The 22,175-nt window shown below is 36.9% G+C and overlaps 1 protein-coding gene across 1 annotated transcript in view; it reads right to left on the reverse strand.

Moving 5' to 3' along the window:
- CNGB3 (cyclic nucleotide gated channel subunit beta 3) overlaps positions 1-22,175 on the reverse strand; it is a 152,227-nt gene that overhangs the window by 38,248 nt on the left and 91,804 nt on the right. The window contains 3 exon segments of the mRNA XM_059043566.2: positions 10,488-10,585; positions 14,127-14,286; positions 18,431-18,572. Coding sequence (XP_058899549.1) covers positions 10,488-10,585; positions 14,127-14,286; positions 18,431-18,572 — 400 coding nt within the window.

Below are 22,175 nucleotides of genomic sequence, written 5' to 3' on the forward strand. Positions count from 1 at the left end.
CAGAGCTGTTAACATGTAGCAGCTTTCCTTTTGTCTGTCCCTTAGGGGAAATTATTATTTTGCAGAGAACTAATCCTAATCAGTAGCAGAGGAAGGAGGCGGAAAAGCAAAGGACCTACCCCCAGTTTGTGGATCGGCTAATCATTCCTTTAGCAATCACAGGTTTCCATAATGATTTTAGTAGCAAACACTTGACCTAGATCCATATGAAATTTAAGCCTTGGGGTTGCTTGACTGATAAGGAGAGTTAATGATTTATGATTGAAGTATTTTCAAGTAGCCATGGGTGACAAGCATTCAGATGAACTTGAAGTTAGAATTTTAAAAATTTATTTGAGAAACTGTAGCTTTTGTTTCTCTCGGATAGAAAGAAAGGCAAAAGCCAACAGGAATACCTTCTTAATACAGTCCAACAAATATTCATAACAGCTGCTATGAGCAAGGCTTTGAACAATGCCCTTGGTGCAATCAGAGATGACAGAGAGTAAGTCTAGTTGGGATAAGGTTTTAAGTAAACAGAAAAGCCGTAATTTGTGGTCAAAGTTAATCATCTCATAAGATATCCCAGGTAGGTATCCATAAAACTTTTATGGGGCTTTTACTTCTGTCTTGGAGTGGGGATGAGAGAGAGGGGAAGCATCAAGAAGGTGCTTGTGTGGGTGACACAATTTGAGTCATTTGAAGATGAGTATGATTTGTCCTGCAAAGATGAACAAAGGTCCTTTTAGGCATAGTGAAATGTACATTTTCTTTCCATATCATGTATTTGTTTTGTGCAAAGTATATAATTTTAATTTATATTTATTTTATCTCTACCATGTCTCATAGGTTATCATATTTGCTAAGGCAAATGACAAAGATTAATTTCCTTCTAAAAATTGTTATTTTGTCTTTAGTAAAAATTCTCTAAATATATGGCTCATGTGCCCTACTTCTTTTAATGCTGTCATTGATTCACAGTAATTTCATTTCAGAAACTGGTGTTCTGATCACGCAGAACTCTCTTAGGAAAAAACACAAACTGGCTTGATTTTAAGATTCCGCCCACTAAAGAAAGTTAGTGTCCTTGATATTTTAGAGAAAATTCATTAGAAATATATTTGGAAGTTCTCAAGCTTAAGCATGTCTAGAATATCATTTCAATGAAGGTAACTCTCAATTACTCATATCCATGGAGAATAATAGCATTATAAATGATCAGAAAGAGAAGATTAAAAAAAAAACCCCACTTACATTTACTTTCACAAGCACAGTTTGATTGTTTCAGCATTAATTTTTAATAATAATTTGTAGGCCAAAATAAAGTTTTCATTCCTTGAACAATTCCTGCTGGAATGAACTTTGATGAAAATTCCCAACTGCATTAAATTGTATTCATTCATAGGAATTACTACTGATTTTAAATGCTGTTTTACTATGGCAATAATTCCATAAATGTACAAAGATGTGAGTGGCGGTATTATTTTCAGTACTGAAAAAACTGGAAACAACAAAATGGCAATCTGTGGACAGATAAAAATATTGAATATTTGTAGGTTGCAATACCATAAAGTGGTTAAAATCAATAAATCAGTTCTCTCTCTCTCTAGATGTGATTGAATTCAAATAATAATGTGGTCTGCACAAAAGCAAGCTGTAGAATGTATTCATTATGACTCCAACTATGAAAAAATCCGTACAAAATAATACTACCTGTCACTGATGTTTATATAGATAAAAAGTAAAATAAAAATGAGAATTGGAAGGATATCCTTCAAATCATCTTAGTGGCCACCTCTGAGGAGGAAGAAAGGAGAATAGAACTGGCAAGAAAAATTGATGAGACTTCAACTTTTATTAATATTAATAAAAAGAAAGTAAAACACACATCCCAAGATTGTTTGTAGGAACAAAATCCTCTTTGAGAAGGAACACATTTCATCTTTTCTCTTCTGTCTTTCAGGTTAGCTCACTGGCAGAAAGCACTATAAAGAAACCCAATTAATGGAAGTGTTGGAACAAATTAGGAGATGAGCCTTAAAATAGATTGACAAACAACTAGTACTTTCCTCAGTAGAAATGCCCAAATACTTACATGGAGAGCTGTTAGCTTATGGCTTGGATTTCCTCAGAGAAGAACATTTAAACCATTATAAATATGAGTTTTTAATCAATGTACTTGCACAGAATATGTATTAGCTATGTAAACAGAACATAGCAGTTGTATGTAATAAAAAAATTACAATTTAAGCTTCATCAACTAAGTGATTCTTTCCCCTAATGATTGCTTTGTGGACAGGTGCAAACAGCCTTGGGGCAGCTGTGATTTATGACTAGATCCTTCCTTTCTGTATTTTGGCTTAGTGAAATCAAGTTTGCCTTATGAAGTCATTATGTTTTATGATGTATTTGAGAACAATTATCTCCTCCCTCCCCCCCAAAATGACTATTTTCTTGACATACAGTGTGCTCCATTATCATATGAGAAAAAAGAACTACATCCCAGGGCTAGCATTTTTTTCTTTATAATGCAGCTCCGTTTCCTTTATAGAAGTAATTAGGAAAACTTCTGATTCACAGAAAGTCATAGCACAGTCATTGTTTCATAAATGTTCCTTTTTTTCGTAAAGTGAGAGTACCTGTGTGAATGTCAATATTAACATTATATTAACACAACATTTGTATTACATTTTATTTTCTTATTTTCATCTGTTTAATTCTTTCATCCTCCCTGTGACGCTTGGCATTAATTAATATATTGTTAACACTCTTGGTTTTTAGATGAGGGAACAGGCTCAGGCAGTCTATTGACTATTTCACTAAGGTCACACATGCAAGAGGTGTCAGAGGAAGAGACTCATCTGTGTGTGTGTGTGTGTGTGTGTGTGTGTGTGTGTGTGTGTGTATGTGTGTGTGTTGGATCTACATTCCGAGCAACTCAAGGGCAAGATTTGTATATTAGTCGCTTCCATATGCCCAGGGTCTTGCCAGGGCATGGGGCATGCCAGGCACTAAATAAATATGGCCTGATGTATAGGATGAAGTTATTAGAAATTATTCCATTTTCAACAATGGGAAATTCAGTGCTGTATAAAAACTGTGTTACAGATTTGAATAAGGCTTCTGGAGATTTGAATGAAGTTGGGAGAAATTTTATTTTTATTCAAAACATAACCTATACTTTAGATGATAGTTCCTATACCCAGGAAGTTCTTTTAATACTTGCAAGCTCTGAACGCAATTGTAAAGTTGGTAAAATTTACCTTTGGATGTTTACTTTCTCAGTCCTAAAGGATTTCTTCATTTCTAGGCTCATTCCTCCTTGAGTTCTTCAAAAAAGAACTTAAGATATTATTAGTAATATATAACTCACTGTAACTTTAAGTCACCCTCAAGTATAAACAGTCTTCAGGGCTCTTCTCAGCTCAGCCTTGTTTATTATAAAAGGGCATGCTTTGTCCCATCTTAAACTCCATTCCCACGAAGCAAGTGATGGGTAATATGTCTAGGGCAGGAATTCTGAATCCAGTTACCCATGCTAAAGTCAAATGTGATAAATAATTTGCAAGGTACTATGATGTCATAACTTATTGAGTTCTAAGTGATATCAGACCCAACCTTATGCTTAACATTTGCAAACACAAGTAAAGTCATCTCCATCAAGCTCTCCTGAGAACTGACAATAATTCTATTTTTCTAGGAACCTCATTATCACATAGTCAAAGTGAGAAGTCACAGGTTGGATGAAACCCCGAGGATGAATCTAATCCATCTTCCTATGATCAAGCATGGCTACACACTGATTTTACCTGTGTGAAAACTCCCCTGTGACTGAATCAGTTATATTTCTCAGTAATAGTAGCAATAATAACAATATAACTTACTATATCTGAGGTATTGAGATAAACACTTTATATGTTTTGAGTCACTGAATTATCACAGAACAGCTAAGGATGTCCTCTTATTTTTATAGAATTTCCCCACACTTCTGGGAGGCAGTGGAGAGCAGGGACTGTATGCGTGCAGTATTTGGGGTACCCCACTAGTGCTTTGGACAGAGTAACTGCTCAGTATGTGTAGTTGAATGGAGTTCATCTGGGTTATGAGTTTATTGTTCAAAATACTTTAAAAAGTCTAGCCACAATACTTTATTACATTTACCATCAGGGTTAAAAATAAAGTTAAAAATGAAATGTAGTAAGCCTCCCTGTAATGCTCTGATTTCAGGCCCTTGGGAGGAAATATGTGATTAGGATGTCACTGCCAGGGTATCCTTGTGTGAGGGGAAGAAATAATTTTGCCATTCTCGGCTCAGCCTGCCACTCACATACAACATTCTTTCTCCAGATATTTCCTATCACTGAAGTCACAGCCTTTCCAGGCTCTACTTGCTGTATAATAACAATGAGTCACAGATCCCAGTGAGGTGTCCTGTTTGGGATGGGTTCTCCATTTTTACCAAAGCAGCGTATTGTGCTTTCCTTGACGGACTGGTGGTACCAACATTCTCATTTGGGTGTCTTTCGTTTCCTACCATTAAGCAGGGCGCTCTCTTTCAGTTTCTAAAGGATGCAATTTAAATTCTAGACACTAGGTGGCGCAACAGAACTTTTATTAAATTTGCTCCTACTTCTGGTAATTTAGTGGTAGAGGCAAAATGTGATTTCCCTAGCCTTTAATTTGATAAAACGTATTTAAAAATCAATATAAAAATAACAAATCATCAGAAATGAGGGGAAATTGCCCAACCTCATAGAAATGAATCACTCCTTATTAGGTTAATACTTGAGGTTGGGCTGGAAAAACATGCAAGCTGAAAGGAAGAGAATTATTTTTGTGGAAAAATTTTAAAAAATGACTATTCATCTCTAAGCTCTTTAGAAACTCTGATCACCCCATGTAGAAGCAGAAGATCTTACTAATTAACTATAGTTGATTGAAGCAAAGTTTTAGTGAAATTCTGTGACTTTAATTCTACCTGCTTTGATTAAGAGGGAGAAAAAAAACACATGAGATTCAAGGTCTTTTCTTAGTAGGAGAATAGCACAGTGTGTGTGAATTTAGGTATCTGGTGTGAAACTAACTGGCATACCAAATCTAAGTCTGTGAAAATCACCAAAGGATGGCCTTGAGCTTACATTGTTTTTTGACTCTAGGGAAAATTCTCAGTGTCTTATCACTTATCCAGACAGGGCTGGTGGAGAACTGAAAGGTGACTTCATTGAGTGGTTAAGACTGTAGACTGTAGCATAAGAAAAATCAGTGCTCAAACCCTGTCCCGTTGCTTCTAGCTCTTTGGCCTCAGTCAGGTAAGTAGTTCATACTTTCTGTAAAGTGGGGGGGGGAGGGGGTCATAAACCTTTTCTCAGAGGCTTGCTGTGAGCATTAATTGAGAGAAGGTAACAAAGAAGAAAACACAGTGTAGCACACAATGAGAACTCAGTAAATAGTAGCTATTAATTTTGAGAAGATACGAGTATCAATTTTAAAATTTGGGGGACTTCCTTGGTGGTCCAGTGGTTAGGACTTGGCACTTTCACTGCCGTGGCCCTGTGTTCAATCCCTGGTCAGGGAATTAAGATCCTAAAAGTCATAGAGTGCAGCCAAAAAAAAAAAAAGGAAAAAAAAAATTGGGCTTAGCAACAGCTTGGTTTCTTTGACAATTATATTCCATACAGCTTGACAGTGTTTGGGGGGCTGTGATGGTTACTTTGTGTCAACTTGGCTAGGCCATGGTACTCAGATATTTGGTCAAATACAAGTCTAAATGTCATTGTGAAGGTATTTCTTAGTTAAGATTAACATTTAAATCAGTAGACTTTCAGTAAAGCAGGGTACACTCCATTATGTGGGTCAGCCTCATCCAATCAGTTGAAGGCCTTAAGAGAAAAAAGTCTGAAGTTCCCTGAGGAAGAGGGAATTCTGCTTCTAGACTGTCTTTGGACTTGAGCTGAAACATTCACACTTCCCATGTTCTCCAACATGCTGACCTGTCCTGAAGGTTTTAGACCTGTCAGTCCTCATGACTGCATGGGCCATTCTTTAAAATAAATCTCTCCCTCTCTCCAACGCGCCCCCACTTTCTCTCTTTCTCTCTCTCTCTCTCTCTCTCTCTCTCTCTCTCTCTATATATATATATATATATATATATATATATATATATATATATATTTACATATACACACACACATATCTCTCTGATTCCGTTTCTCTGGAGTACCCTGACTAATACAGGGGCCACGTGAGTATTGGGTATAGCAAGGTATATGGTGACAATACTGCGAATGAAGGATCATGGACAGTATGGACCTCCTTCATGTAACATTGTCCATATTATAATTTGTGATACTCCAGCATTACTTACATTACGTTTGTTAAAGCATTAGGATACTCACTGTTCCACTAATATATAAACAAGTTTCACAAGGCTAAAAGGAAAGAAATATAAACACATTGTCCTTTTTGGAGTTTTAAAAATTGAATACAATGCACAATTAAAGTTACAGACATATTTCTGGAGAAACTGAAGCAAGTTTATTTAGCATATAATTATTATCTGGTGCTTCACTGCAAACAATTCTACTACATCTGTATCCCTTCACAAATTTACAAAATGGAGAAAAGTCCTTGTGAAATTTTTGACTGAAGATCCAAGATATAAACTTAAAATATTCTTTAAGACATCTTAAACTAGGTATTTGTGAGTTAAATGATTTTCAAGTATCTTTAATTTATCCTAATCTTGAAGATTGGAAAGACACAAAGCATGCCTGCTAGCCTCCAATCTTGGTGTCAGATCTCTGTCTCTCTCTCTCTGTCTCTTTATTCTGTCTCTTGCTCTCTCTCTTCCTGCCTGCCTGACTTTTAAAGATATGGAAGATTCATTTTCAGGGAGAATTCAAGATATGGAGGCTCTCAGCAGTTGAGTCACCCTTCTTTATTATCCCTGGATATTCTGATCTATTCAAAGTGTCCCCATTTTTTGTCTTTATAAAACTGAAATCTGTCCTGTCAGTTTCCTCCTTTCCAGCTTCCTTGGCCTATAGGATTGAGCCCACATACTATAGCCTGGCTTCAGTTGACATTTCTAGATTCATCTTTTGTTGTCACCCCATGCTTTGGTCCTAATGAGTGATAATGAGGCTCCTGCCGGGAAGCCTCACCCTTTTCACTCTGAAGCTTCCTGAGCATCCTCTGGGCACACATACTCCAAAGGTTTCCTCCTTTGTGCCTCAGTCCCTTGAGGCCATAGGTGGCTCTCAGTGAACGGTGACTAAATCAGAAGCAACACGAGTCAACTGGGTATAATTTATGAGGTAAGCATATAAGATCCCTAGTCAGCATATTTCCTCCCTAAGAAAATAACAAATTTGTATAAACCACTAAGACTGTCTTAGCAAGATTTAGAAGAGAAATAAATTTAGAAAGCTTCCATACCTGCTTATTTTCTACTTCATTTGGCTTTAGGTAAAAAAAAATAATTTTTTCATTTAACAGAAATATAAATGGAAATGGTTACTTTCTGGAAGGAGCTACATCTTTAATGGAAACGTCAGGAAAGAATGAATCTATGTTTTTTTGGTTTTGTTTTTTGCGGTACGCGGGCCTCTCACTGTTGTGGCCTCTCCCATTGCGGAGCACAGGCTCCGGACGCGCAGGCTCAGCGGCCATGGCTCACGGGCCCAGCTGCTCTGCGACACGTGGGATCTTCCCGGACCGGGGCACGAACCCGTGTCCCCTGCATCGGCAGGCGGACTCTCAACCACTGCGCCACCCGGGAAGCCCCTGAATCTATGTTTATGTACGTTAGCAACATGTGAAGATTTAACATTTTTTTTCTCAATCAGATGTTGCTGATTTTATGGATTTCCAAAAATATATGTAAAAACAAAGGGAAAAGCTCTGAGGCTGAAACCTGATAACTTCCCAGATCAGAGATGATCCCATAAAAGTCACTGGTATATAATTTAAAGCTTTTGTTTTCTTTAAAATGTAGCTGGTTCTCACTTATTCTCAATTAAGCTAGTCCTTAAGTTGTAAAAAGCTTTATAGCATTTAAAAATACTGTTAATTTAGCCTTGTGGCTTTCATACCTTTTTTGACCGTAACTTACAGTAATAAAGACATTTACATTGTGCCCAGTACACACATAGATATGTATATGCGTATTAAAAAAATCAATAACTGAAACAAAAATTTTGTAATACAATGCTTACCCTTACTTATGTGTGAGGCACTCTGATTATGTTCTTGTCTATTTTATATGCTGTTTGTGACCCATTTCGTTGAATTCATGATCCCTAAATGAATTGCAAGCTGCAGCTTGAAAACCATTTATCTAGATGAACCTGTTAACCAAGGTAGAAATCCCTTTCCCAGTCTCCCTGGTAGAAGATCAGAAAACTGTGTGAATACATTCCGTGGTGCTTCTACCTCACCAGAGCTTCCACTGTGGCACTCGCACTAGAAATTGGGAACCACTTTCCAATTAGGAAACTACTTTCCTATAATCTCCAGGAATTGACCTCAGGGCATCCTCCCCTCCCATCCCCCCTCTTCCTTCCTAAGGCCGTTTAGGACACTGTACGGTAACCTAACATCGAGGGTGACTCTGCCTAACCATTTTACCGTACAGCGTCTGCTTCTTCTTCTTGACCACAATGGTATCGATTATGTATTTTCAAGGCATATCCTTCTGTCTGGGTTACATAATAGGGGATAATATCTAGTCCCTAGCTTAAAATCCATCAATATGTTGATTTGCCCAAATTTATGGCTCCAGCTTGGACCTCTCCCCTAAACTCAGATTTGTTTATCAAACTGCTTACATGACATTCCATCTGAAGTCTAACCCTCACCTCAAACCAACACATCTAAAAACAGTCTATTTCTACCCTCCTCACCCTACACTTACTCTAAAATTTCCTATTTTGCAAATGGTATCTTTGTTCTTCCTGTTCCTCAGCTTAAATCCTGAATCATCTCTCATTTCTGTCTCTCTCTCTCCCTTCACAAAATCAAACAGCAAAAATGGTGGGCTCTTCCTTAGAATACATCCAATAATTGGCCACTTTTTAACTCTGCTCCTACTATTCTGGGTCTGATCACCGTCATCCCTATAGACGTCTATAGATGTTATCCCTCTTTGACCTCCCTGACTTCCATATTTGCTTCCTGGTCTACTCTCCACAGAGCAGGAAAAAAAATCCCTTTCAAACAGATCTCAAGTAGATCATCTTCTGCTCAAGATCTTTAGTGGGTTTTGCATCTCAGAGTACAATCCAAATTTTATGCTACAGCCTCCAAAGCCCTCCATTAACTTGCCACCTGACTCATCCTTTCTGTTTTTACTTTCCTCTGACTACTCTTGCTTTACATCACTCTGCCTTTGCTCCAGCCTCCCAGATCAGGGCTTCATCTTGTCCATCCTCCTGTAATATTCCCTCTCTGTCTATCCCTCCTTTCCCACTCCCAGTATCTGCATGGCTCACTGCCTTTCGTCCTACAGTCCTCTGCCCAGATGCTCAATTGCACTTCATTAGAGCAGAGCTTTCATGCCCAGTACCTCCCTCATCCTCTTTAATCTGTTTAATTTTGTTCATAGCATTATCACCTTCTCACATATTATCTATTTATTTTTCATTCCTCTTTTTTGGAATTTAAGCCCCATGTGTGCAAGTATTTGTTTTTAGAAGTTGAATTCCTAGTGGCTGAAATGGTGCCTGGAACGTAGTAGGAACTTAATGAATGTTCATTGAATGAATTAATTAAATAGATGAATCAGTGAATGCCACACACAGAATAAGTGTTAGGTGAGAAAAACTTCCATATGGTATAATGCATTGAGAAGAGGGCAGAAAATGAAAAACTTTCAAAACATTAAAATTTTCTTTGCTATACATTTCTTCTTTTTTAAAAAAACCCTCTCAATTTGAATTTGGCCATGTGAAAAATCTAAATCCTAAGCATTTGTATTGGAGACATGATTAGGCATGATTCTCTGACTGTCAGGCCAATCCAGAGCTAATCTGGGGCCTGATTTGCCATGCATTGCCAAGGCATATTTGTAAATGGGAGATGACATGTGTAGTAGCAAAGACATAGAGCTGTAAAACTTAATTATATTTTAATTAATGCAAGAAGACCTTGAAGAACTCTTCTTCTTTGACACCAGTTAGGAGAGACTTCTAAAGGGTAAGTCGTCTGCTGAAGAGAGATCCGTAGTTTATTTGCCTCTAATTTCACATAAATTCTCCAGGTAATTTTGATGTTGTAAACATAAAGGCAAAAAAACCATAAATGCTATATTCAGCAAGAGCTTTTTTTGTTGTTTTTTTCAATAAGAATAATAGTTTATTTTATATCAGAAACAATGGAGGACAGATGACAGGGAGACAATATAGTATAATTGCTCAAAGAACAAATTATCAACCAAGAATTCAGCAAAAGCTTTGATTTTTACAGAGAAATTGATATGGTGCCTTCCTATGAATTGGAAAAACACTCGCCTTGAGCAAGTCGACTTTGCTGATGATGCTGAAGTTCACATCAATGGTGAGGGCTAACTGCATTGTAGTTGGCAGTGTCTCAAGTAGGTCGGATTCATCTTCATAAAGATAAACACATCAATCCATAAAGGAGAATAATTATGGAAAAATCATCAAAGTTCAAGGACAATTAAAAAAATAAAGGAAACAAAATGTCAACTCTTTTTATAAACAGCTGCATCACAGTCTATATTTTCATTGCTTCTATTGGACGTACATACTTATCATAATAGCACTATTACTTTCATGAAAGAAAAGAAGTATTTTCAATAGTTGTGACATAATAGTTCTGAATAATTCCAGAATTTTGTGTTTGCTGAAATTTTAAAGCTTAGTGATGATGGGACAAAGGCTAGTGAACAAACTGGGATGGGAAAAGGATCTAGTTCCTATCTTCTGATTCTGCAGACCAGCCCTAACATCCTAAGGATGGCAAGGAATAATGAATACCGTGTAGCTTACAGAGTCCTGTCATGATCTTATTGGACCCTCATGACAACCCTAAGGATAAGTATTCTTACTCCTACTTCCCGGAAAGAAGAAACAAAAGGGGAACTGAAACTCAGAGAGGCTGTAAGTGATTTACTCATCTTTGCATAAGTGGTGGGTGGCTGAGCTGGGAGTGGAATCTAAAGAAGAAATCTGTTAAGTGAGTAAATTCAAATTATTGTTATTTACTTGCTTATTAACTCAATGAAGTATGTGAATACATTAAAGATTTTTCTACATGTGAATTAAATGATGGGCCTTCAGGCTGATAAAATGGTCCATGAATAAAACTGCCCATTTTTAGTTTACAGTATATTATGGGTTTCTGAGAGCTGATTACTTTTGATGTTTTCTTGCATCCATTTAGAAAAGAAAAAAATTTCTATACTACATCCTTATTTTGATTACAACATTGGTTCTAAATATGAAAATCTATAAAAACACAGCTCCTTGTTTCCAAGGGCTGTTTGTCTCTAGTTCCTTCCTAAATGAAGGAGTTGGAGCAGTGTCCACAGGGAGAGAGGGAAGGAGCCTGTTACTACCCCTCTTCCTCCTCTTCCTCCCTGCTTGCGATGCCCACAGGAATAGCTGTGTGTGTTTAAGAAAAAAGTTTGTTGTTTTTGTCATTTAGATTCAGGAAGAGGTTCTAAACCTGTGGTTGGAACCTCTTAAGACTGGCAGAAAGGAGAATATAAGGTCCTACCATCAACAGCCAGGGATTCTTATCTGCTTCTAAGAAACTTTGTTTTTTTTGTTTTTGTTTTTTGAATTTTATTTTATTTAGTTTTTTATACAGCAAGTTCTTATTAGTTATCCATTTTATACATATTAGTATATATATGTCAATCCCAATCTCCCAATTCATCTCACCACCAGTGCCCTGCTACTTTCTCCCCTTGGTGTCCATATGTTTGTTCTCTACATCTGTGTCTCAATTTCTGCCTTGCAAACTGGTTCATTTGTACCATTTTTCTAGGTTCCACATATATGCATTAATATACGATGGTTGTTTTTCTCTTTCTGACTTATTTCACTCTGTATGGCAGTCTCTATATCCATCCATGTCTCTACAAATGACTCAATTTCATTCCTTTTTATGGCTGAGTAATATTCCATTGTATATATGTGCCACATCTTCTATATCCATTCATCTGTCGGTGGGCGTTTAGGTTGCTTCCATGTCCTGGCTATTGTAAATAGTGCTGCAATGAACATTGGGCTACATGTGTCTTTTTGAATTATGGTTTTCTCTGGGTGTATGCCCAGTAGTGGGATTGTTGGGTCGTATGGTAGTTCTATTTTTAGTTTTTTAAGGAACCTCCATACTGTTCTCCATAGTGGCTGTATCAGTTTACATTCCAACTAACAGTGAAAGAGGGTTCCCTTTGCTCCACACCCTCTCCAGCATTTGTTGTTTGTAGATTTTCTGATGATGCCCATTCTAACTGGTGTGAGGTGATACCTCATTGTCGTTTTGATTTGCATTTCTCTAATAATTAGTGATGTTGAGCAGCTTTTCATGTTCTTCTTGGCCATCTCTATGTCTTCTTTGGAGAAATGTCTATTTAGGTCTTCTGCCCATTTTTGGATTGGTTTTTTTTTTTTTAATTATTGAGCTGCATGAGCTGTTTATATATTCTGGAGATTAATCCTTTGTCTGTTGATTCGTTTGCAAATATTTTCTCCCATTCTGAGGGTTGTCTTTTTGTCTTGTTTGTAGTTTCCTTTGCTGTGCAAAAGCTTTTAAGTTTCATTAGGTCCCATTTGTTTATTTTTGTTTTTATTTTTATTTCTCTAGGAGGTGGATCAAAAAAGATCTTGCTGTGATTTATGTCAAAAAGTGTTCTTCCTATGTTTTCCTCTAATAATTTTATAGTGTCCAGTCTTACATTTAGGTCTGGAATCCATTTTGAGTTTATTTTTGTGTATGGTGTTCAGGAGTGTTCTAATTTCATTCTTTTACATGTAGCTGTCCAGTTTCCCCAGCACCACTTATTGAAGAGACTGTCTTTTCTCCATCATATATCCTTGCCTCCTTTGTCATAGATTAGTTGACCATATGTGTGTGGGTTTATCTCTGGGCTTTCTATCCTGTTCCATCGATCTATATTTCTGTTTTTGTGCTAACACCATATTGTCTTGATTACTGTAGCTTTGTAGTATAGTGTGAAGTCAGGGAGCCTGATTCCTCCAGCTCCATTTTTCTTTCTCAAAATTGCTTTGGCATTTGGGGTCTTTTGTGTTTCCATACAAATTGTGAAATTTTTTGTTCTAGTTCTGTAAAAAATGCCATTGATAATTTGATAGGGATTGCATTGAATATGTAGATTGCTTTGGATAGTATAGTCATTTTCACAATATTGATTCTTCCAATTAGGGAATCACATTGTAATTTGCATTCTGAGAGCAGTAGCTTTATTGGCGTCTCAGTAGCACTAATTCCTATTTTTATATGGTGAGGAGCAAACTAAAAGTTGAATCTGATTATTGTCAACTAGCACATTAACTTACTTTACATCTTTAGTAAACATTATTTTAAACTCCACTGTTATAGTCCTAATAGTAGACACCATGAATGATTAAGGGTCTCTTAGAGGAGACCTGTAGCAGGTTGAAAGTGGCTTGAAAGATTTCTGTTCTGAGCACTCACTGTGCTCTGAAAAGAGGATGATATAGCAGAGGGAGCAAGGGTTTGGAGGAGCACAGGTGCATGTCTCAGTTCCATTTAGGCCAATTGCCTAAGACCTCTGTGTCCTTGGCCAATTTTTTCAGTTAGGAGCTTCCATTTCCTTGTCTCCTAAGAGGGGGTTGATGACACCAAATTTTCCCCATTTTTTTTGATGAAGATTATATGAGCTAATGTGTGTAATATCTAGCATCTGGTGGGCACTGAATAAAATTTAGCCTTTGCTCTTGAAGGATTTGCATAACCCATAAGTTATGCCTGAATATTTAATGAAAAAAAGCCCATGGTATTAAATTAATGCTTTAAAGATTATTTGGTTGTTTCCCAATCTTTTTCAAACTCAATTAGTTGCCACTGCTGCCTTATAGGATTTTCATTATAGGACATGTTTTACAGGGTTTTAGTCAGTATTTTGCTGTGCTTACCTAGCATTCTTTGAGAGTCCCATGTATATTCATACCAAGTCCTGACCCGATTCTGCACAATCTTAGGAATGGAATAAGTGTTCATGTAGGCAATGGTGCGATCCATGCAGATGTGGAAGTTGTTCTGATTGGCTGTAGCTGCCCCAATTACATCTTGCATCTAAAACCACAAACATGGTCACTCCACACCCAGCAGGGGAAGTGGCAGAGTTACTATAAGCCCAGTTGAATTAAGAGTTCTCACGTGATACATTCTATTCTAATCCCTGACTACTTGATTTTTAACACACTATATTGGGTCCTACTTTTAGCCATTTACCTATAAAATATTGGGCAAATTGTATCCTCTTTCTGACCCAATAAGGACAACAGAACCTGTTTTACCTACCATGTGAGGTTTCTGCGAGAATTCAGTCACATAATGCATGTGACTGCATACAATCTTCTTTGCAAACTTTTATATTGCTGCAAAGATGTTAGTAGATATTTTAAAAATTATATAGCTGTGCTTATGCAAGAAATGTGCAAAGAAATTTGAACAATTACCTGGCAGAACGGCTAGTCCATTTTGGTGAGTCTCGCTTAGAAAGCATCCTTCATAGATTTTGCAGTGTGGCTGGCTATATAGACTCAATTCATCACGAAATTGCAACCTCTATACTTCCCTTTGTGCTGTTTAGACAGATAAAATCAAATCTCATTATGCTTAAGGCATAGTATTCAGCAGAAGTTGAAATGTGCTGAAATTACTGAAGCATCATCTACTGCTGTGACAATACTTAAGGAACTGTCAGGTTTTAGTTCTCGATGTTTATAACTCAGCCATGAAAACCCACTCTAGGTTAAAAGCTGATCTTTAGGGTCTCAGCACAGAAAAGATACATAGCTTGACTCTTCCTCTCACATAGAGGGAAGCAAGTGGTTGTACATTTGCTTTGACTGTGGGTTTATAATATGAAGGAAAACCTGGGCCTCACTTTTGCTCATTCATTCTAGTAGCTGAGCCTTTTCTGCTTATGGAAAAATGACTCATTCTTTGAGATCTAGATCAAATGGCTCTTTTATTGTGATGTCTTCCTCAGTTTCCATTTCAGAGTTAATAGGTTCTTCTACTTGTCAAAAGTGTCTGCCGAGTAGCTATGCAGAGAGTCAAACTGGATACTTTTTCAGTCTCTAACCTACTCCTCGAGGGCTGTTCTTCAACCACCTCAGTTCCCAGATCTCCTTTTTCCAAGCCATTTCTGACAGATGGTGAACATTACCCAGTCACCTAAGGCCTTGAGAAGTGGGATATCAGAGATTGGGTTGGGAGAGTTAATAGAGTTTTAAATTGGGATCCAAGGACAATTAAAAGCATTATTGATCAGTGATGGCGGCAGAGAATTTGTAGTGACAGTAATCTGAATGTTTTATGAGCAATGCTGAATTTTGGTGGTGCAGGTGAAGAAGACATATATTCTATGATGTGTGGTCCAGATTAGAGGAAGAAAATGTTAGTCTCTATGAGTTGTATGTGAGATTAGAGTATTGCAATTAAAATGAGATGATCACATCCAGGGTTCTTGGCATGGTTATATGAGGGAACTTTGAACTTTGAACAAGTGGAGGTTTTGTCCAGGGCTTTCTTACTTTCATTTCTAACTGTTCTCCTTCTCAGCATATTTTATTCACTGTGAGAGTTAAGGCACAAATCTCTACCTTCTGCCTCAATATTTCTTTTTGGCTCTAGTCCTACGTGTTTAGCAGCTTGATATTTCTTGTTCCTTGGGTCCTCAAAGTCACTGTAAAGGCAGGTGCAGTGTGGGGTATAAAGCAGCCCTTTCAAACTTTCATGTGCATATGAATCACCTGAAGAACCTATTAAAATTCAAATTCTGACTCAGTAGGTAAGGGGTGAGGCCTGAATTTTGAATCTCCCAGGTGATGCTTCTACTGTTAGTCCAAAGACCACTTTGAATGGAATTTTAACTGGAGCTGGACATAGTTTTTAATCTTGTAAAAATTTCCTTGGACATAGTAAGTGCTAAGTACATGTTAGATTTTACTATTTTTATCAATATGATATGGCCTTATCATATGACTATGAATTACATGTATGAATTAGGGTTGCCTCTTAATCGCTTTAAACTGGGGTTGACTCCAAATTAATTGCATTTCTCTATAAACAAGCTTCCTATTTTCTTTTTAATATTTATTTATTTATTTATTCATTTGATTGCACTGGGTCTTAGTTGCGGCAGGCAGGCAGGCAGGCAGGCAGGCAGGCTCCTTAGTTGTGGCATGCATGTGGGGGGAATCAAACCCAGGCCCCCTGCATTGGGAGCATGGAGTCTTATCCACTGCACCCCCAGGGAAGTCCCCGCAAGCTTCCTATTTTCAATCACTGTTAATGTAACCTCCCCAGGCATTAAGATTATAATTTGTGCTTATAGTTTTTAACTGCCTGGTGTTCATTTTCCAGACCTAAACATTTTTCTAAATAGAGCTTCCTTTACAATCTCTCTCTCTCTATTCGATTGCCATGTTCAGGCTGAAGTTGCCATATCCCTGAGCACCTGTATTAACCATGTTTTTTATTTTCTGTATTTTGATTCTTTGATTTCTGGGACTATCCCTCCCAGAGTTAGCTGATTCCTAAAGATAGCAAACTACTGGGAGTGTGCCTTTCATATGCAAAATAGCCAACCCTGAGCCCATACTCCCAACAACCTTCTTTATTGGGCTCTCATATTCTAGGCTACTATCCACCTGCCCCAATTACTCCAGGGCCAGGTACCAGACAACTAGAGACAGTCCCTACACCCCAGAGCCTGCTGAAATTATCCAAACTCGCCAATCTTAAACCCCCTTACCCTGCTTGATCAGTTCCTTTCCTTGTGCCTCCCTATGTAGCCCTATTGGCAAGGTGTGACCCCCTCTTCTTGGATCTGTTTGTATAACAGACTGTCTTTTCAATGTAAATGGTCTACTGATCTGTTGGCCTCACCATCCATAAATGATAATAAAACCTACATTTTAAAACTGTATGACCCTTCCAATTTATATTATATTTGATTAATCTTCCTTAAATCTCTTACTTGTTAAAAATCCTTCCCTGGCTGATTTCCCATTGCCCTTAGGATAAAGTTCAACATCTTTAATTTAACATTCAGAGCCCTTAAAATATCTTCTCGTTACATACATCTCTAACCTTATTTATAGGTGTCCTTCACTCCCATCGTTCTGATACTTTTTCTATTTTCTCAAACATATCTTGTGCTTTATCATTATCTTTCACACACTGTTTCTGATTGATTGAACTATCTGTCTATAACTACTGAATCCTATCTAGTTTTTAAAATACATTCTCCTCTACGAAACCTCCTGGGAAGCTTCCCTTTTCTGACCTAATACAGAGCTTTCAAACTCTCCTCTGGAACTTACCAAGGATAGCAGCCCCTTGACATTCATGGATGTAGGATTTGAGTTCTATTTGTGATCAGCTTCAGATGTTATAATGAATAGTTTTCATTGCTAAATTTTGTTAAAGCATGAGTTTTATTCATACCACTGTCAGTGTGGTGAGTGGGAACCAATAATTTATCTAGTGGTAATAATCATTTTGTGATTTTGTATAACTATTTACCCCATACACAAATCTCAACATGGCTTTTGCTCTCAGACATATAATATGTAAAGTGCCTTACAAGGAAGTATAACGTCTAAAGATGCTATGCTGCGAGCTTTTTATTTCTTGTGAATCTGAGAATTTACGAAGGTGTTGGGCTCTATTCCTTGCAAATGGCAACTACCTTGCAATAGAGTTATTTGGGTATTTGTTTTGCTTTCTTACTAGACTGAGATTTCTTGAGAATAGGCAAGGAGATACCATAATAAACAATTATGAACCAATGATTTTTTAATTAAATTAATTTAGACAGCATTTGGTAGCCTCTGGTTTAAATGACTTTTGAAGTTGATTTTAAGTCAGGGATTTTATGACAATATTTGAAGTTTAAGTAAAAAAAGAGAGCTTCTAAAGTTTTCAGGAAACACCAAGTAAGAAGTTAACTTAGAAACATGACTCTCTGAGAGTCTAACCCAACACTCATTGTGTACAAGTCTTCTGAAAAATTTGATGGTTTAAAAATTGAAAGGCAATGTTGATCTATTTACATCCTCATTCAGTTCATCAAAATAGATGGAAATTAGTAAAAAAAAACACCAGATAGATTTTGATTTTTTTCCCTGTAAAGTTTATAAAGACTTGTTAGACTTTCAAAAATGACAGCATTTTTTAGCCAGGGATTCACATCTCAGTTTACCTGACCAATTAAGCTGGAGAACACAAAAACTCCAGAAAAAAAATTCAACAGTTGAAAAACAATTTCAAATGAAGTTTGTGGTTCTGGAAGGCCCCCAATGGTAATTAAAGTTCGAACTGCCCAATAATAACATCTCAGATACCTGTGAAAAGAGAAGATATACATGTTGCTCTCTACTATAACAGTAAAATGCCACTATGCTTGGGAATATAGATTACTACTAGATTTTAACACATTTCCTGCTAATCAAGATTTTCTTTCTGTAGGCAGCATTAGCAAATACCGTGTATACTAATGTAAACTTCTTTTTAAATGTAAACTTCTTGATAAACATCGTGAAATGACTAAACAAACCCAAGGAGGGTATTTGCTAGCTGTTCCACTTATTTCTCGCTGCAAAGCAAATCATCCTAAAGTTTAGTGGTATAAAACAACAACTATTATACTAGGCTTACATTGTGGGTCAGGTGTTTTGTAAAAGGCCCCCCAGAGATGGCTCATCCATGCTCTATGATGAGGGGACCCTCAGGTGACTTGAATACTTAGAGACAACTGGGAGGACTTGATTGAAGCCAAAGTTCTGAGGCCTTGGTTCTAACTGTTGACTGGGTTCCTCTGTTCTCCATGTTATATCTGTTTGGAATGCCCAGGGTATCTTCTCTCACAGTCTGAGCCTGGGCTGGAATGGTTGGAACAGCTGGGGCTGGCTGGGTATTTTCATTCAATCTCTCCATATGACTACCTTGGGATTCCCTACAGCATGGAAGTCTTAGGGTGGATGGACATTTTTGTCTGGAGGCTGGTTTCCCCCAGAGTGATAGCAGCCCAGGCAGTAGCTATAAGGCTTCTTATAACTCAGAAGCCCTGCAATGTCTTAATCTCTTGCTATGTATATATGCCAAGCAAGTCACTAAGACCAGCCCAGATTCAAGGGAAGGGATATTTGAATATACCTCTCAATAAGAGGAGAAGTAAAGAATGTGAGGCTACCTTTAAACTACCCCACTAATGATTAGTGAGGAATATCATAGACTTCAAGTGTGTTTATGGAAATGGGAGAGCCCTTTATAGTTTAGAACCAGTTATTTTTTACTGATGGGAAGTAGAGCAAGTAGGTATATACTTCTCTATTTTCTACTCATATCTTATTATGTTATTGAATATGTAAACCATGGCAGAGACAGAGGAAAACTGAGTTATATCTTAAAAGGGGAATTCCTCTTGGGTGTAATTTATCTAGAAATTTAGTATTGAAGAAAACCAATTATGCTCAGAAATATACTTGGTAAAGATTCTGTACCTAACTCGTGCAGTTGCAAATGGAGAGACAGATCATAATAGCCCAGATGGGAAGAACATCAGGAACCAGGGCAACAGAAAAGAATATGATAAAGATTACAACAGAACATGTAAGATTCACTTAGCTATATTTGATCAAGGGTTTCATGTATCCAGAGTGAGGTGGGAATAGAAGTTAGTATTACAACCCCATTGTATATATATATATATTGTAATTTTGGTACACAATTAGGTATACTACTGGGTATATTCCATACAGATCTGTTAACATGGTCTGGATCAGACATTTCCACTGAATCCTTGAAGAAAAATGTCCCCTATATAGAGAACATCTTCAAATGTTGTTACAGAGAGGCATTTGGATTTAGTGGGTTCAAGCTAGCTATTCTAGTTTCCAGAGTAAACACAGAAAAGCAGCACTTTTTACAGAATCCTGCCCTAGTCAGGCTTTTATTTCTTGTCTGGGTGTGTGACATAAACATTTGCAATTTAAGTAATGGTACATTTGTCTTTGAACAAGAATGGTCTTTTTCTTGTGAAAATAGATTACAATTTTCAGATCTTCAAATACTAAGAAGTTAGGTTTACAAAGAAAGAATCAAACTGCAGTTAAAGTCAGTATTCAAATGAAAACAGATCTAGAAAGAAATCACTTGTTTTGATATTCAGTACCTTTTGAAGGACATGAGTTTTCTGTTTGTCTGTTTGTTTTACCTGGTAGATATAGGAGCAGACAAAGAATTAACTCTTTGGTAAGGTTTGAAACCTCTGTGCCAAGAGAATAAAAATATTACTACTTTGCAATAGTTTTTCTAGCAGGCTTCCTTGGACTTATAAATATTGTAGTGAACTTGATGTCAAAGAGAACCACCTTGAAGAAGTATGGAATTAATTTTATGGATTGCATTTTAACTTTTCAATTCCAATTTATGATTTCCTGTTACCCGATTTAGTGTTATCACAGGTCCTGGACCTGTGGGTCTCTTTGAATTAAGGAAATTTACTGACCCCAACACAGCCCAAGAGTGAGACAGGGACCAGATTCTCTCCCTACCTGGCAACTCCATTTCAAGTGTTGGGATTACTATCCCCTACAAAGTCCCTCCAGTGTTAAGAGGAACAAACACATGAATTACTTTCTCTCATTTTCTTATTCATGGATGTTAGAAAATAACAATTAAATATAAAACTTAGGCATTGATTTTCAAATCTGAAGGGTTAGCCTCGAACTATTTTTTCATACTGAAACAGTCTGCTATGTTAATTGGAAGTTTTCTGCCCGGATGCTTTGAGGTTTATTTTGGGATTCTTTTCTCAGTCATGTCTTACAGCCAGACATGCACAACCAAAGGTAAGATTTGTAATTTAATTAGATGGCATCTTATTGATTTTCTAGGATTAGCTTAATTAGTCAAGTGTATCCACCTCTAATATTTATACCCTGGGCAGATAGATCTTTTCAAGGAGATTCTATCTGGCTGATTTAATACATGAGCTGTCTTACAGGCTCTATATATACAGCCCCAAGTTAAAGCACTAAGGCAGAACTTGACATAAAACCATAAAAAAAATTTAGTGTGAAAATAGAAATTCTTCCTCTGTGAAACAAATGCAGCATTAAACTTTTCCCCCAACATTTTGTTTTGAAATATTTCAAACAGAAAAACTGAAAGAATTTCACAGTGAGCACCGTATATCCACGACCTAGACTCTATTATGAACATTTTACTCTATCTTCTTTGTCACATATTCCTCCATTTTCCATCCATCAATCCATCTTATTTTTTGGATGCATTTCAAAGTAATTTGCAGACAGTAGACACTTCCTCCTAAATACAGTACTTCAGAATATATACATACATATAAAACTCAGAATATACTTCAGAATATATATATATATATATATGTTATAATATACTTCAGAAAAAATATATATGTACTAGAGTTAAGTATTGGTAAAGAGTTATTTAAAAATTTTGAACATACATTGAAAGCACAAATCTTAAGTATACTATCTGATACTATTTGATGAATTTTGACAAACCCATACACCTGTGTAACCCAGAAACCCATCAAGACAGAGAACATTTCCATCACTCCAAAAAGCTCTCTTTTCCCAGTCAATCCCTGCCTGCACAGGCAACTACTGTTCTAATTTTTTTCTGTCTCAGATGAGTTTTGCCTGCTTTAAAATTTCACACGATGAAATTACACAGTATATACACTGTTGTGTAAGATGTCTTTCACTCAAAATAATGTTTTTGAGATTTAGCTGTGTTTCTGTGTGTATCAGTACTTTATTTCTTTTTATTGCTAAGCACTATCCCTTGCATGACTATGGCACAGTATGTTTATCCATCTTCCTGTGGATGAACACCTAGGCTGTTTCAAGTTTTTGGTTCTCGTGAATAGACATTCTATGAATATACTTATATAATTTTTTTTT

Source organism: Kogia breviceps, chromosome 17 (assembly GCF_026419965.1).
Source record: "Kogia breviceps isolate mKogBre1 chromosome 17, mKogBre1 haplotype 1, whole genome shotgun sequence".
Lineage (NCBI taxonomy): Eukaryota > Metazoa > Chordata > Mammalia > Artiodactyla > Physeteridae > Kogia > Kogia breviceps.